Source organism: Rhinatrema bivittatum, chromosome 5, assembly GCF_901001135.1.
Source record: "Rhinatrema bivittatum chromosome 5, aRhiBiv1.1, whole genome shotgun sequence".
NCBI classification, from domain to species: domain Eukaryota; kingdom Metazoa; phylum Chordata; class Amphibia; order Gymnophiona; family Rhinatrematidae; genus Rhinatrema; species Rhinatrema bivittatum.
The window spans coordinates 91,172,887-91,191,161 of NC_042619.1; the positions used below are offsets into that span (position 1 = coordinate 91,172,887).

General features: G+C 42.6%; 1 protein-coding gene across 2 annotated transcripts in view; it reads left to right on the top strand.

Annotated features, from left to right (window-relative positions):
- The window catches only part of CDK8 (cyclin dependent kinase 8), a 449,399-nt gene extending 432,663 nt beyond the window's left edge, over positions 1 to 16,736 (top strand). For both annotated transcript variants that reach the window (XM_029602572.1, XM_029602570.1), the window contains exon 13: positions 15,412 to 16,736. In XM_029602572.1, the coding sequence (XP_029458432.1) occupies positions 15,412 to 15,537 (126 nt within the window). In that variant the 3' untranslated portion in view covers positions 15,538 to 16,736. The remainder of the gene's footprint in view (positions 1 to 15,411) is intronic.
- Positions 16,737 to 18,275: the final 1,539 nt, after the last annotated feature.

An 18,275-nucleotide genomic window follows, 5' to 3' on the forward strand; every position in this document is an offset into this window, starting at 1 on the left:
ATAGTTTCCATTGGCAAACCCGCTTGTGCTGCGCTTGTAGCAGCCCCTACTCTGAGCGAATGCATTCCATCCTCATTAGGGTCTAACCCAATACTATCCAATAGAGATGTGAATCGTGTGATCGATCGTCTTAACAATCGATTTCGGCTGGGGGGGGAGGGAATCGGATCGTCGTGGTTTTGTTTTTGTAAATATCGTGTAAATCGTAAATCGGGGGAGGGCGGGAAAACCGGCACACTAAAGCATCCCTAAAACCCACCCCGACCCTTTAAAATAAATCCCCCACCCTCCCGAACCCCCCCAAAATGCCTTAAATTACCTGGGGTCCAGAGCGGGGTCCCGGTGTGATCTTTTACTCTCGGGCCTGCGGTGCGTTGTAGAAATGGCGCCGGCGCTACCTTTGCCCTGTCATATGACAGGGCAAAGGTAGTGCCGGCGCCATTTTGTTTTTTGTCCCCCGACGTCAGGAGCGTAGGAAATCGCTCCCGGACCTCCGCTGGACCCCCAGGGACTTTTGGCCAGCTTGGGGGGGCCTCCTGACCCCCACAAGACTTCCCAAAAGTCCAGCGGGGGTCCGGGAGCGACCTCCTGCACTCGAATCGTTTTGCCGTACGGCCGGCGCCATTTTGCGCAAAATGGCGCCGGCCGTACGGCAACACGATTCGACTGCAGGAGGTCGTTCCCGGACCCCCCCCCCCCCCCCCCGCATGCCCTGGGCCTCTCTTTGTACACTTACTTGCAGGGTGCGGTGCAGCGCACACAGAACAGATATGTTTGATTTTACATTCTTGAAAGGTGCATCCTGCCTTATTAAATTTCCATACCTTGTTGTTTCCATTTCCCCCCCCATTGGTTACTCCCCAGTGTTGCCTGCCCTCCCTGTTTTGTGCGTTACACCTATCTCCATAGCCTTACTGGTCATCTGCCATAACCGTAAACCCATATCCTGTGTCCCCCATGACATGTTTCTGTTTTCCTCCATCTTGTCTCTAAACCTTTCATCATGGTTTAGCCAGCACCAGCCTTGATATTCTTTGTATGCCTCAAGTATCATATCTGCATAGCTAAGCATGGGGGCGTACTGGGACGGGTCCTCCCTCCCTATGACACTAATCATTCTTAAATACGCTATGGTCCAATTAATTATATTTTTTGGTATCTTCACCTCGCACTCCCTGCTTCTCGCTCAGGCATCACCGGAGTCACTGTTGATGCATCGGTCCCATCAGAGTCCTCCTCTGACGAGCCAACGGTAGATCCGCTTGCCTTTCTCTTCCTTTTTGTTACCCTTGCCTTCTGAATCTGGCTGCCCTCCGGTCACATGCACTCGTTCCAGCTGATGCCTCTCACTCGGCCGTCGTTCCCGCTGAGCCTCCAGGTGTCCCCACCTCGTTGGCCTCCTCTGTGCTTGCTTCTCCATTGACAGTTTCCGTTTCCTACACCATTTACTCTCTGTCACTCTTCTCCGCATCGCCCCATCTTCTGGGCTGCCGGGCCTTTCGGGTTTGCCTCTCCTCTACCTGCGCAGGCTCCTTCTGTCCCTCAGCGCCTGTGACTCTGCCACCCGATGTAGTCGTGCCCCCAGGCACTGCAGTATACCACGGCGGCGGTACCTGCCACCAAGGGGGGTACATTTGCTGATGATAAGGCTGCGACATTGCTGCTTGCCATGACAGGGCACCGTACTGGTTTCCCTCATGCCCTCTTTGCATGGTCTGATTCGTGGCTTGGCCCGGTGCTCCCGTTCCGGGCATGGCACCTGGTCCCATCATGGGCCACATGGGCCAACCCCACTGCGGTGGGCCGAACCATCCCGCGTCCGGCTGCGTTCCTGTTGTCCCCTGGACCCTGCCTTCCTCCGTCACACTTTCTTTGTATGCCGTCTGCTTCTGCTGCTTCCCTTCTGCACCTTCTGTCCCTTTACAGCCAATCCTCCATCCTTCTGGCTCTTGGCCTTGGTCTCCTTCCGGCTCTTCCTCCTCCCTCCCCTGCACTCGGGGATGGTTCCCCTCACTCCCCTGGGGGGGTCCACCTCTGTCCTTTGCTGCCTTGTACTCCCCTGTGCTCCTCCTGCTCTTCCCCCAGCCATGCTTGTTTCGACGACGTAAACGGGGATTTTTTTTTTTTTTAACTCACAGTTCGCTGTTGTGGGGAGGGAGTGCTGCCAAGGTCCCTTGATTTGCTCTCCGACCTCTCTGGTTCCTTCAATCCAGTCTTTGCTTTCTCCTTTCCGACCTTCCGATGTGACCACATGGGCTGAGACTCTTATCTGCTGCCCCGCCTCCCCTCCCGGCGAAGCAGCTGTTGCCTGTCCCTTTAAATTCCTCGTTCGGGTCCCAGGGTCCTCTTTTTTTTGTCCTGAAGATTGCCCACCTGATTTTTCTTTGTATTTTTTGGCTCCGTTGAGCCCTCGTGCGGCCCGGGTTCGCCCACTTCTGGCCTCCGATGGCGTCTTCTCGCCTCCGCAGCGATCCCCCTGCTGAACGCGAGCGCTGGCCGTGAAAGAGGCCTGGCCCAGCCCTCGCCGGGGTTTTGGTGACCTCAGCCTCGCGATACCCGCAAGGCTGACGTCACCACGTGATGACGCGCCGGTGTCGCCACGCCGCACGCGTCATCCCTTCACCTCCCCCATAGGAGGGGGACTTCTAATTCGCCGTGCGGCGTCGAGATAAGGTGGGCGGGGCCTCTGCCTCGGGCAAGCATCAGGTTAAGGGGGAGGGGTCTCCTCGCAGGCCATGGGTCGATCCTTTTTTTTTCATAACAGCAAAATTATGGAATCTAAATGAATCACAGTGAAGAAAGTATTTCTCTTGTATGGTCTTTATGGATTTCCAGGTGTTTAGCAATTAAGGGGGTAGTTTTCAAACATATTTCTGTGGGTAAAGCACCGTTTTGCATGCAGAAATGGGGTTTTATAAAATTTCCCTTCCAGTATGTGGTAAGTTCATCCAGACTCTATGGAAGTGTTACTGGGCATGGAATTGGGGCAGAGTTTTCACTTATGCACATATTTTTTTTATTTTAAAAGGCATGAGAATAAGTTTACACACACAATTTAAGTTCTCCAGATAGGTATAACTAATGTGGGTCTTTTGGTGGGATATCTTTCAAAGTGAACACAAATATGTTCCCTTTGAAATTTAATGTAATTTATGCATGTATTTGCCATACAAGTTACCTGCAAAGTTACAAAACTACATTCCTGATGAGCTCCATCTGTTTTCTGACATTTTGAGTTATTAGGAAAAAGCTTTGGTGAATAATAATTCTCAAGGTTCTGCACAATTCTGCCGACCATGTGCATAAATTTGTAAATAGTGCTTTACCCAGGGACATTGGCTTTTAACAAATTAGATGTCTGTATGCAGGTAAAAGTACATACATGATTCCTGTGTGCGCATACCTTTACCCACAGTGTGAAGAGCTGGGACTGGATTAGAGTTTGTAATTCGGTGCATATTTTGGCATTTTCAAAAGAAAGCAGGTAATTTCCCCTGAAAAAACTATGCGCACACAATAGCAGGTGTAAATGTGTGCAGGTAGTTTTTGGTGGACTACCTACCCTTTGAAAATTGGTATAAAGTCTACAGGTAAAATCTACCTGCACATTTTACACCAGTGTGGGCAGTTACAGTATTACCCCAAGGCTAGTTTTTTATTGAGCATTTTTAATATCCTTTAATAAAATGTTTTCAACTTTTGTTAACTTTTTCATTACTTCTTTCCTTTCTTTTGCTTCCTTTCTATGCATTCTGCTCCTCGCAGAACTTGTTTTTTCTTCTGCCCTGTCCACCATTTTTTCCTCCTATTCAGTCTCTCCTCTTCAACCTCCTCCTTTTCCTCCAGATTTTCCACCTGTCCTCGCAATCTCTTCTTTCTTTTCCTCCCGGTCTTTTTTCCTTGATGTTCCTTCACTCTACTAGTTTGATTCCCATCTTCCCACCTATCACAGTCTCTCTTTTTGATAAATAGTTATCAACTCCACTAGGAAGAAGTCTTCAAAATAAGTCAATTAGTCACTTAATTTCAGTTAACCGTGATTTTACTAATTGATTTATTTTGGTCCTGTTGCTGTCCATTCACTAACTATTGTTAATCACTTAATTATCAAATTTTTAAAAACCTAGATTTTAAAGACACTTAAATATATCTAAAATCCCTAATCACATTTAACAACCCTTAAACTGAAACATTTGTGCTAATTAATCAATATTTTAAGACTTTACCAACTCTTCAGATTAAGATGCAGGCAGAAACCCAGCAGTAAGATATTGGGGGGGGGGGGGGGGGGCGTGCTATCCAGTATTTTGCACCGAGTGCCACATGTATGATTATCTATCTGTTGGTGAGAAGTTGTATGTGTGAACTTAATGCAAAGAAATACTGGCTCTCAGAGAATGAGTCCAATCTCTGGAGGCCAGAGTGGCAGACTTGGAGATGCTGAGATATATAGAGAGAGACCTTCAGGGACCTAGAGCAATCCCATCTCCAGTCTAGCAGCCCTTGTGTTGCATTGCAGGAGCAAGGTCACCTAGCAGGAAACCATCATCTTGGAGTAGCAGGAAGTGCTTTTATAGCTAGCACCTGCCCTGCAGGTAATGCTTTATCTTCGTACACCAAGGATGACCACTGTAGTGGGTAATTCGATTATTAGGAAAATAACTGGGTGGCTGGTGGACATGAGGATCGCTTAATAACAAACCTGCCTGCCGCAAAGTTAGCAGATCTTATGTGTCACGTAGATAAGATTTTAGAGCATGCTGGGGAGGAGACATCTGTTGTAGTACATGTGGGTACCAATGACATAGGAAGGTGCAAGAGGGAGGTTCTGGAGGCTAAATTTAGGGTCTTAGGAAATTGAAATCCAGAACCTCCAGGATTGTATTCTGAGAAATACTCCCCAATGTTTTGATGCATTTGAACAGTCTTTTATTAAATGTCTTCAAAATTGAGATCCATGGGATACCGTAGTAGATTTTCTGGTTCACTTATCATTTGACAGTTCCTATATTGACCACCGTTAGGAGTCTTAGGGTGCAACTGGATTCCGAGTTTTCTTTTCGCACGTAATTGAATGCTGTAGTACGGGCAGGGTTTTTTAAAACTCTATAAATTGCATCGTTTGAAGTACATTCTAGGCAAAAGTGACTTCAAGGTGGTTCAAGCTTTTGTTATCCACTTTCGACTACTGCACTGCCCTATACTTGGGATTACCAAAATGTCATCTTGGGGCATTGCAGTTAGTCTTAAATGCAGCCACCAATTTGGTAACCAGAACCCCTTTGAGAGACCTTGTCATGCCAGTGTTGAAGGCCTTGCACTAGCTCCCAGTCAACTAAAGGATTAAGTTTAAGGACCTAACTTTGGTTTTTAGGGCAATTCATGGGGAGGGAGCAGAGCATTTGAGGACACTGGACTCCTGGTATACCCCATCTCATATTCTGAAATCGGCACGGGCCTCTTTATTGTCTGTTCCGGGGGCCAGATAGCTAGGCTACAGGAAACCAGGAATCAGGCTTTCTCTTGGTTTGCTCCATTCCTGTGGAATGGCCTTCCTGAGGAAATTCATTATTTGCAAGATTATGGTACTTTTAGAAAGCAAGTCCTTTTTCGCAAAGCTTTTGAATCTTCCTAAAGTTGTTTGGATTTATTTTAATTAATTGGTTGTGATTTTATTTGTAGGCTGTTTGTTTTAATATTGTGTCTGTTTTTTGTAAACTGCCCAGAACAGGTTCCTTTTAATGGGCTGGTAATAAATTGCTGTAAATAAATAAAATAAATTCCATGCACAGGACCCCAAAGGCAGATTGAGCTCCTGAGAACCAATATGTGAATGAGACAGTGGTGCAGGGAAGAAGGTTTTAGGTTTGTTAGGAACTGGGGGCTATTCTGGGGACGGGGATGCCTATTTTAATGAGATTGACACCACCTTAACCAGAGTGGAACCAGGCTGTTGACACTAGCTTTTAAAAAGGAGATAGAGCAGCTTTTAAACCAGATCATGGGGCAAAGCAGACAGTCGCTTAGCAGCACATGGTTTGGAGGGAATTTTGAAAGGATATTGGCAAACCAAGTAAGTTTGAATGCCCTGATAGATGGTTGTAAAAGCTAAAAAAAACCCAGATGTATTTAAATACGGATTATGCAGATAAAAATGACTCCAAACTACCTGTAGTATCTGATAATCCGGATGTGGATGCATATAAAAATAGAAATACAAATAAAACTACTTTAAAATGCCTGTATGCAAATGCCAGAAGTCTGAAAAATAAAATTGGAGAGTTAGAATTTTTGGCGTTAAAGGAAGATGTAGACATAATTGGCATCTTGGAGACCTGGTGGAAGGAGGATAACCAATGGGACACTGTGTTACCAGGGTGCAAATTACGGTATAATGACCTGACAGGGCAGATAAAATGTTAAGGATGGCAGAGTTAAGCAGGATTAAAGTTTTGCAGAAAATAAACTACATCTAGAATCCTTATGGATAGAAATTTCAAGGGTAAAAGGGAAGAATATAGCAGTAGGGATATATTACTGCCTGACTGGCCCCAGGGTAAGGAAACACTGCAAAATGCTAACAGAGATTAGATTGGCTAGTAAAATGGGAAGACTTCAGTTACACAAGTCCAAATGAAGAAGAAGCAAGACCTTGCACATAAGCAAGTACCACAATACACTGGTGCAGGATAAATGTTTTAACCACCACAAACTTTTATGGTGTGTTTTAATGGTTCCAAATATCAAAGAATATCGATGTTTACACTGGCAACTCCATGTATTCAGATATGACACTTTAAGCTGGTCCCCCGACACGGTCCCGTGTTTCGCTAGGCTGCATCGGGAGGGACCAAGGGTATACTTAAATCTAGGGTATAAAAACAAATATAAATTAAAATAAAGAATGGTGAAGACTGCTACGAAGTGAACTCCATTACAATCATGTACATACCTCTGAAAAGATACCCGGAGCGCGCAAGCCCACACAGGTGTAGGACATTTAAACATAGGAAAAGGCGCGAACGTGGCAGCTCCCGCGAGAACTGTCAAAGACAGCAGGTCTCGGTGGCTCCGTCCCCAAAATTTTTAATAGAACAGATTCCACTCAATTTCTCGATTGAGACCCTTAGGGACCACCGTGTGTAGCATAAAAATCCACCTCTGCTCCCTCCGGCCGAGGATCTCGGGGTAGTCACCGCCCTGGGAGGGGCGGCGCACCACCTCGATCACCATAAAGGAGAGATCAGAGATGGCATGGCCACATTCAATCCAATGGGAAACTAGGGGCTCGTCTACTCTATGTAAGCGAATGTTAGAACAATGTTCTATCATACGGGTCTTTAACATGCGCGTCGTTTTACCCACATAAAGCAGGGAACAGGGACACTTCACAATATAGATTACACCTTTAGTCAGACAGTCCGATTTTGAACGGAGATTGAACACCCGCCCCGTAACGGGATGTGCAAAAGATGACATATTTGCCGTGTGGCTGCACATAGTGCAGTGACCACACGGACCATGTGTGCCTGAACTCTCAGGTGGGTCAACAATTGTAAAAGTGTGAACCAACCTGTCCCGCAGATTTTTTCCGCGGCTAAAAGTAAAACGCAGCGGGCTGTGTAAAAAGTCTGTAAGTGCCAGTGCTGACCAGTGTCGCCTTATCATCGTGGCAATGGCTCTCCCCATGATAGAAAAGGGTAAAATACAATTATGCTGGAGGATGGAAAAAACAACCAATCTCGATTCGTATATAATGCTCTTTTAAAGGCTCTTCTGACAACCCTATGGGGATAGCCGCGTTCCAGAAATCGGTTAACCATGATATGTGCTTGCGCTAAAAGTTCCGAGCGGGTAGAACACAGGCGGCGCAAACGAAGGAACTGGCCCGTGGGGATGTTATCACGCAGCTCTGATACTGTAAGAGGGTATTACGATCAGTATCCTTCCGGTAAAGGGTAGTTTCAAACCTGTCACCCCCCGCTTTATTCACCATTCTTTATTTTGATTTATATTTGTTTTTATACCCTAGATTTAAGTATACCCTTGGTCCCTCCCGATGCAGCCTAGCGAAACACGGGACCATGTCGGGGGACCAGCTTAAAGTGTCATATCTGAATACATGGAGTTGCCAGTGTAAACATCGATATTCTTTGATATTTGGAACCATTAAAACACACCATAAAAGTTTGTGGTGGTTAAAACATTTATCCTGCACCAGTGTATTGTAAGACTTCAGTTACCCAAGTATTGATTGGGTAAATATCACATCAGGGCATGCAAGGGAGGTAAAGTTTTTTGATGCCATCAATGACTGCTTCATGCAGCAGTTGATCATGAAACCAGTGAAAGGAGGAAAGGAGGGACGATATTAGATCTATTTCTCAATGGAATACAGGATCTGGTACAAGAGATAAAGGTGGTGGATCTGCTTGGCAACAGTAATCAGTGTACTAAAATTTGACATAATCACTGGAGGAAAACACTAAGGAAAACTACTGCAAAAAGTCTGGGGGGATTCAGTTGGGCTGCAAGATGACCAATGGATATAAGGAATGGTCAGGGGAGGACAGGAAATAGCAGAAAAACTAAATCAATTCTTTGCCTCTGTCTGACCTTAAATGGTTTAAATCATTCCTGCAAAACAGATCCTAATCTGTCTCATGTGGCCAACATGTCTTCCTCACCAAAAGACCTTACTTGAGGGGTACCACAGGGTTTAGTACTCTCTCCGATCTTATTTAACATATACATTTGTTCAATCTGTGATTTCATCCAATTTTTCAATATTGAATGCTACCTTTTTGTAGACATTCAACTCTACTCAAAATAGGTTCAGACCAAACCACTGCTTGCTAATTTCAACCACTGTCTAACAGCAGAAGCACAATGTCTCAGTAGCCACAAACTTAAATTAAACCCCACTAAATCCAAATTCATCTGGCTAAGCTGACAAACCCAGCCCTTAGTATCGCTGCCCTCCCTTTCAGGAACTCCCTTACAACCTAGACCACAAACTTACAATGGAATCCCACATCCCTCCTTCATATACCTACGTCAGATTCTCTTCCCAATATTTGCTTTCAGTATTCACTATTCACTTCCCAGTATTTACTTTCAATGTTTGCATTCATTCTTTACCTTCAATGTTCACCACCTTGTAGGAGGTGCCTTCTCCTGGAGACCTGGGGCCTGTCTGTCCCAGCTGAGTCTAAACTCTTATTCCTTCTCTCTGGGGATCTGCCTACTGAGCTAGTGTCTCTAGTTTTTAAAGTGGATCTGGCTGGATGCTTGGTCCAGTACTGGTTAAGGAGGGTTTCCAGGGAGAGAGGATCATCTGATGGAAGTTGGATTTGTAAAGTGCTGAAGGGGTGGGTTGAGAAGGGGAGAAGAGCTGGGGGGATCTAAGAGTATCAGTTGGAGGGATGGAGAATGAGAGAAGAGATCTTCTGGATTGGGTTGAAGTTGAGAGAGAGGATTGACTAGAGAAGGGTGGAGATTGTGAGAGAGGATCTGCTGGAGTGTGATGAGGATGGAAGTGAAGCGATTGCTGGAAGGGGGACTGCACCCCTATTAATTTGTTTTGATCGTCCTCTAAGGTCATGTGAATTTTCAAGTTCTAAAATGGAGTCACGTTGGCTAAAAATTTGAGAACCTTTGAACAGTTTGCTAACTAAGCAAGGAAAGCTGGAAGGAATTACCATAAACTGAAAAGTGAAGGTGACTTGTCCTTGAGTATGTTTGCAATTGCTGAGAAAGCCAGACATTATGAAAGCAAAGAGTCATTTAAACATGATTACTTGTCCAGCGAAGCCCCCAAGTAACTGTGGATTGACTCTGCCATGCATATTCTTTGTGAGGTATATGTGGTGTCTCCAGAGAGAAAATGTAAGTGCAAATAAATTCTGATTTTCTTTCCCACCAACCCATGGGTAGTGGACAGCAAAGAAAAGGTGCCGAGTTTGAAAACATGGAGAGAAAAGTGCACCACTGAATAAACACTGAACAAATAAATGTCAGTGGTTAACAACTTCAGAATAGCGTGTCAGAGCTCAATTCCTGTGATTTTTCTTTCTTTTGCTTTTGGTTATTCTAGGAGATACAATAGGACATTTACAGCTTTTGGGAAAGTAAGATGAACTTCCATGATCTTTGAGTTAACTGTGAAAATTGAATGTCTTCTGCCCTCGTGCATCTATGCAGTTACTGGGGAAATTATGAACTGTCACAACAGAGTTATATAAAACATGATTGTTATAGCTAGACAACAGAAGGAAATCTATAAATCAGCCAAGGATTCACTCTGCTGTGTGCATATCTCTTGCTGTGGTTTATGTAGAGTCACCTGTGAGTCCTTCTTTCATCACTCCCAGGCAAATGTGAACAAATCAATATCAGATGGCAGAAGACATCAGAAAAACAGTGACAAGATTTATACTGTAATTTTTTATTTTATTTGCTCTTTGATTTTTGAGCCACTTGGGCCTGTTTTGCAAAGAGAATAATTTAGAATTATAACCTGGGAAGAAGGAAAAGGAAGGAACAAAAAGGCAGTTGGTAGTTGCTAGAACTGACAGTACAATGCAGGTATAAACATATGATGGTATATGTGTTAAACATCAGGGCACTCGATAAAAAGCTATAAAAAAAAAACTGTACACCTGCAGCATCAGTGTACATGCCTGAGGCATGTTTTGAGCAATGATAAATCCCAAAGTTTAATTTAAGGGTTGTAGACTGGTATATAAAATATTCAGAAAGTTTGAGACTGGTTCTAAGTATAGATAAGGCATGGTTGTTCGATCAGACCTTCCCTCAAAGGGATTGCTAATGAGGTAGTAATATCCTCAAAATCCTGTACTGCTCCTGGTCTCCTGCTTGGGCTAAATCTAATTCAATCTAACTTTTTATTGTGTATATTCCTAATTTTGTTTGCTTTATCTCTGCTGTTTAGAATCTATTCTTGTGGTGGGCAGAATTAATATTTTCTAGTAGACATTGCTTACTTCTCCTGTTTTACTGCTGTCTTGTGTTTGGCTGAATAATATAACAAAAAACATCTCCAATAGATAGTAATTTTGCTTCTGCAGATTGTTACTCTGTCTGGTATGCTGTGGGTAATATTTTGCAAGTCATTTTTTTGAAAAAGTAAGTTTCTAAAAGAGGAACACAGGACTCTACCTACTAGACTTTCTGGGTGTGGTACAATCAGTTGCAGAGTGAAGGGTAATTTATTTATTTAAAAAATTTTTCTATACCATCATTAAGTAATTTATCATCATAGCGGTTTACAATAGGGCACATATAGTAACAAATAGTTAATACTTTACAAAGGTGCCAATAATATCCGGTAACATATAAATCAATTAAAGTCTAGTTGATTTGTGACATAAAATGTCCATTGATACATGCCTCATGGGTGAAGTACATGTGATTAATTCTAACACTTTCAATTTTTATCTATGATTATTGACGGGATAAAAATAATTTCCAGGTAGGCATCTGGAGATTATATGCTGGGTGCTGATTTACTTTATGCCAGCTCTTCCTTACTTATTTTCACCATTCTCTTTATAAAAAGCCTGTTTGAAAAGCCAGGTTTTCAGGTTTATTTTAAACAGTTTGAAATTTCTCTGTAGTCTTAGTTCTAAAGGCATAGTGTTCCAGTGATAGTGCTCACTCCCTGACCTGGGTTAGTCTTGCTGTTTTTACTGACGGAATAGTTAAGAGGGCTTTATTTGCTGATCTTAAATTTCTATGTGGTATATGTACACATAGTGCTGTGTTCAGCCATTCTGCTTTGGATCAGTTTGTATATTGTGCAAAGTGCTTTAAATTGAACTCTTTGTTCGATTGGTAGCCAGTGTAGTTCTGCTAGTGTATCTGTAATGTGATCTCTTTTACTTTTACCTGTGAGAATTCTAGCCGCAGAGTTTTGTAATATTTGCAATGGTCTTATCAATACATAAGGTAATCCTAGCAGCAGTGCGTTGCAGTAATCGGTGCTCGCAAATAATGCTTGAAGCACTGTGCAAAAGTTTTGATAATGTCAGCAATGGTTTTAGTTTCCTTAGGACCATTAGTTTAGAATATCCTTCTTTAACTTTTACTGATATGTGCTGTTTGAGGTTTAGTTCTGTGTCTATTATCACGCCAAGGTTGCGCTCGGCTTCTCGGCTAATTCAATTTTTTGATCATTTTTGAGTATTATTGGTGTTTGAATTATGTTTATATTCTTTCTTTCTAAGTGTAGGAATTCAGTTTTCTCAATGTTTATTACTAGTTCCATTTGATTTAATTAAGCCAAGCACTACTAAAGTCCAGTTACACACCAAATTCTAGGACAGCTCGCCTGGTTCCAGCACTGCTCCTGGTCTCCTGTATAGGCTAAATCTAATTTAATCTTTTTATTGTGTATATTCCCAATAGATAGTAATCTTATTTCTGCAGGTTGTTACTCTGGTGTGTTGTGGTAATATAATATTTTGCTAGTCAAGGAACCCACGAGGGAGGGTGTAATACTCAATCTGGTGCTCACTAATGATGGTAATGTTTCTAATGTTTGGGTAAGGGCTTACCTGAGCACCAGTGACCATCAGACAGTGTGATTCGATTTTGCGAATAGGACACAGAGAAGTCACATGAACTGAATTTTGAATTTCAAAAATATGGACTTTGTCAAAATGGGGTTGTACCTGGAGGAAGAACTGGAAGACTGGGAGAATATGGGTGAGGTGGAACAATAGTGGGCCAAGTTAAAAGGAGCTATTATAAAGGAAACAAATCTGGGAGGTGGAGGTGAGGAGAAGGCAATGCTTACCTGCTGAGGTACCCTGAGGGTGAGGAGCGAATCCCGGCCCGGAATGGGGGCCTCTGAAAAAATTTCCCGGAAGTGACGTTAGCGAGGGCGATCGGCCCGGAACCTATAAAATCTGGCCTAATAGCGGCGCATTGAGCCGCCGGTGCTTCGCCCAAGCCGGGCGCACGGCTTTATGTGAAAAGCGTTGTTATAATTTGGAGAATAAATGCAACACCTCCACCTCTGGTAAGTTATAATAATATTGTTATCTACCTACTTTGATGGTTCCCTCCCTTCTAACCTTCCAGCATAAGAGGATCCAAGAGAATTAAGCCTTATGTACTGAAATACATATTGGAACTCCTGTTTTCCTAAAGAGGCTAGTATTAGAATGCCTCATAGTGTCAGGAAACGTAGGGCAAAAGAGAAGGCTAGCCCTGGAGTCTCTCTTACCCCTGAAGTTTCCGGTCCTATGGATGCCCATATTGTTAGAGGAGGAACAGAATCGGGAGTGCAGTCGCTGAGGCAGGGAGCTTGGGATGGAGCCCACGCTCCGGAGCCTGACTCTGACATCTCGCTTTCCCCGATAAAGAGAGAAGTGCCAGCTAATCCTGCTACACTAAGGAACCCGGAGGTGGAACTGGCCCTACTGCATGCCGAAGTTGCTGGCAGTATGGACCAGGCAGGGAATCCTAGCCTGGGTGGAGGAAGTGAAGACACCGGGAAAATACATCCTGGCGAGTTGGCTAGCAATCCAGCTAGGGGAGAACAGGGATGGACTATTGGACATAATTCTTTGACCCCCTGTTGTTACAAGTTTAACATATACATTACAAAAGCCAGTAGAAATAACCATGGAATCGCCTGGTAACATGCCTACCTGGTGCGAAGGTGGCGGACCTCACGCGTCACCTAGATAGGATTTTAGACAGTGCTGGGGAGGAGCCGGCTGTCGTGGTACACGTGGGCACCAACGACATAGGAAAATGTGGGAGGGAGGTTCTGGAAGCCAAATTTTAGGCTCTTAGGTAGAAAGATTAAATCCAGAAACTCCAGGGTAGCATTCTCTGAAATGCTCCCTGTTCCACGCGCAGGTCACCAGAGGCAGGCAGAGCTCCGGAGTCTCAATGCGTGGATGAGACGATGGTGCAAGGAAGAGGGATTCAGTTTTGTTAGGAACTGGGGAACCTTTTGGGGAAGGGGGAGTCTCTTCCGAAGGGATGGGCTCCACCTTAACCAGGGTGGAACCAGACTGCTGGCGCTAACCTTTAAAAAGGAGATAGAGCAGCTTTTAAACTAGAACAAAGGGGAAAGCCGACAGTCGCTCAGCAGCGCATGGTTCGGAGAGAGGTATCTTTAAAGGATACTAATGATGCATTAGAATTAGGGCATCCCGACAGTGAGGTTCCAATAATTAGAAAAGTAGTCCAAGTGCCTGTAACTAAAAACTCACCTGAGCTAAAAAATACTAACTTATCCCTATCAATTATAGAGATCTTACTATTTGCAGCATAATATTGACTTGTGTATATCATTTATTTTATTGTCTTTATAGCCCCAAAACTGGCAAATTTGATTTAAAAAAAAAAAACTGGTTTAGCTGTTTTTCTTGAGCAACAATATGAAAAATTCACTGACCTAGAGAAACTATTTTATTTTCCTCACAGGGTATGCGGTAAGATTGATTTTTACTAAATAATGTCTTTTCTTCTGACATTTCTCCAAACATTGCTTTTTATTCTGAGGTTTTTATGTCAGTAAAAATAATTGGACAGGACATAAGTCATCTGATGCCTTGTCTGTGGTAAAAGCTTTTGACTTAATATCAGGTCTTCATCTCTTAATTACCACCTCAGATTATGCTTAAAAGTAGAACATTCCTGCTGTGCAGTATGAAATATTTAAAGGGACTCTTTGTGTTGCATGTGCTCTTTATCACAGATAGTAAAGTTTAACAGGGCACTATCATTTCTTCATTTTCATCTCCATCTCTGTCATCTCTCTTATATCTCTCACCTCTCCATTTCTACCTCCATCTCTCCTCATATCCCTCCATATGTTTCCCTCCATCTTCCCCCTTCCAACTTCTTTTCTTTCCCATTGCCCCATTCTAACTCCATCTTCCTTTCTTCCATCTCTCTCCAGCTCCTATCTTATGCCTCTCTTCCTTTCTTCTCTGTTTCCCTATCTTCAGCTCCCCATCTTCCTCTGTCAGCATGTGTCCCGTCCCCCCCCCCCCACCCCCAATTCTCTCTCAGCTGCCAGGGCCAGAAGCCATCTCTTCTCCTGTGCATAGGGCCTAACCAGGAGCTGCTTCTCCACCCTTTCCTCAAGCAAGCTGAGGCAGGAAATTCTGGGCACCATAGTGACCTGGCTTCCAGGATTTCAGCAATCCTATGTATTGTAAATGTATTTGTTGAGCAATATATTAAGGTCACTTCATTAACAAGTAAGTTTTTTTTTTATGTCGGCTTTACTAGAATAATGATGTTTTATTAAGTTCTTCTGATGTAATTACTGCACACAAATATCACAGATGTGGCCATTTTAATGTGAATTTCTTCGTTGCACAAATCACCCTTGCTCCTCTCTCTCATCCCTTCTCTTTTCAGCGTTCCAATCCACATGCTGCCTACCCTAACCCCGGACCAAGCACATCGCAGCCACAGAGCAGTATGGGATATTCAACTACCTCCCAACAGCCTCCACAATACTCCCATCAGACACATCGGTACTGAGCTGCACATGAATAATGTCAATGCACTGTTCTAAGGCTGCAGGACTGGCCATGCAGCTATCTGCCTGGAGCCTGGCCTGGGCCACGAGAATGTACTGTACTACCCCGCCGTCAACATGTCCAACAGCTGAGTTTCACCACTTTTCACAGAATGAAGTAGTGACTCCCACACTATGCTTAGACTTGAAAAGAAAGTACTAGCACAGTTTGTGTTGTGGATATGCTACTTCCATAGTTTACTTGACATGGTTCAGACTGACTAATACATTTTTTTTCGTGACAGTCTGTAGCAATCGAAGCTGTGAAATATGCTAAGGGCAAACATTCTTATTATTGTATGTGGTGACTTCTCGCTATGTTAATGACATTATCTGACCAATAGTAAGCAAATTCTTTAACTGGTACTTGAAGCATATACATTAATGTGTCAAAAAAGTAAACCAATAAAGAACAATATAACCATGACTTAAATGGAGATAATTTTAGTACACATTTATTTTATAGTAACTTTTTTGTGGGTTGATTCATTTTACACTTTGGTGTTTGACCAACAAAATGGCACCAGAAGATTCTTTTTTTTTCACACATTAATAAGACATTACTTTGTTTTTTTCTCCAGAACATAACAAACCTCCCAAAGATTGATTTCCAACACACAAGAATTTTTGTTTTGTTATAAATCTATGACTTGACTGGTGTTAAAGCTGCTAATTGATAGTAAAATAAGTTTGTTGTCATTTATATAAATCTGTTTGCTGCGACAGACAAGTTAAGCTGATTGTCATAGACAGTGTTTTAATTTTCCTGTTGGTGTTGCTGATCTGTGAGCATGCTTTGGGTTTAGAAAGCATGAGTGATACTTCCTGCCCGAGCAGCAGCATCCATTCAGAGATTTTTGTCATGATTTTTGAGAGCTGGCTTTGGTGTAGTGGATTTAAATTTTATTCAGTTAATTTTTTTGTTTTATATTTTGAAAAAAATCTGTTCGCACGTTGTTGTAGGGGTGCCCTTACTGCAGCAGAAGATAAAATGTAGGAGAGCCTTAGAATTTCCAAGGAGAAAACTGTAACATACTGTAATGTACTGTATCAAACTATTTTACATGAATGACGCAAGTATTCTGAATAATTAAAAAAAAAAAAAGAACATTGTTTTAAAAGCCAGGTGTTATGTAATAAATTTATTTTTCATAAATCTAAACAGGGAGCTGTGCTTTTATTTCTTGATTATAACAAAAGGTGCTAAGAGGTCTTTTTTGATTATGAAATTTTAGTGTCAGTCTCCATTATTTTGGCCATGTTAAAAATGATGCACTTGGTTCAGGTAAAAAAATAAATAAAATTGAATTAGTCCTTTGAGTACCCAGCTCCATGTTAATGAAATCATAGGAAAAAGTGTATCTGTTGTCATCCACTGAAGTGATATTCACCACCCTGGTGTCTTCCTGTCCATCTGGTTTTGTCTTTCCATCTGATCTTGTTTCTCTTCTTTGATCATATTTTCTTTTTCTTCCTTTTTTGTCTTAAGAACATAAGAAATTGCCATGCTGGGTCAGACCAAAGGTCCATCAAGCCCAGCATTCTGTTTCCAAAAGAGGCCAAACCAGGCCACAAGATCCTGGCAGTTACCCAAACACCAAGAAGATCCCATGCTTCTGATGCAATTAATAGCAGTGGCTATTCCCTAAGTAAACTTGATTAACAGCCGTTAATGGACTTCTCCTCCAAGAAATTATCCAACCCTTTTTTTAACCCAGCTACACTAACTGCACTAACCACATCCTCTGGCAACAAATTCCAGAGCTTTAGTGTGCATTGAGTGAAAAAGAATTTTTTCCGATTAGTCTTAAATGTGCTACTTGCTAACTTCATGGAATGCCCCCTAGTCCTTCTATTATTCGAAAGTGTAAATAACCGAGTCACATCTACTCATTCAAGACATCTCATGATCTTAAAGACCTCTATCATAACCCCCTCAGCCGTCTCTTCTTTTTCTTCTTTTGTCCAGATACATTCTCTTTTTTCCCCTTTTGATCATTACCTACCCCTTTCTCCTTTCTTTACACCCCTCCCTGGAAACTCCCAACCTTCTTGATCCCTTTCCTGGCCTTCCTTTCTGCCATTCTTCCAATAATTGTTCCTATCCCAACATCCCATTATGTTCCCTGTCCCACTACCTTGGCGATGCAATGTGACAAGGCATTAGCTAAAGCCAGAAGAATGCTGGGCTGTATAGAGAGAGGAATAACCAGTAAGAAAAAGGAGGTGGTGATGCCCTTGTACAGGTCCTTGGTAAGGCCTCATCTCAAGTACTGTGTTCAGTTTTGGAGACCATGTCTCAAAAGGGATAGAAAAAGTCTAACGAATTAGAGGTCTCAAGGCAATATTAAATGCTACACTATCAATTTTATTTTCAACATTCGGTTTTTACATTAATACTTAATACAAATAAACTATAACATCTGATGGACCGCTGTGCTATATCCATGAACTTCTATACTACTAAAAATATTGTCCCCTCATACTCAATCTTGCTTTACCCTTCAATCACTACAATCATACCATACATGTATCTCAACCACTCATTCATTCATCCAATGTATAAAAGCCATCCTATTAAAACTTCACTTGCTCAAATGTAATAGTGTTATAATCACATTAAGAGTATCATTATGAATAATTTTCCAAACATACTACTGTTTATACAATACACATTTTTTTTCTCTTATGTTACGCCACT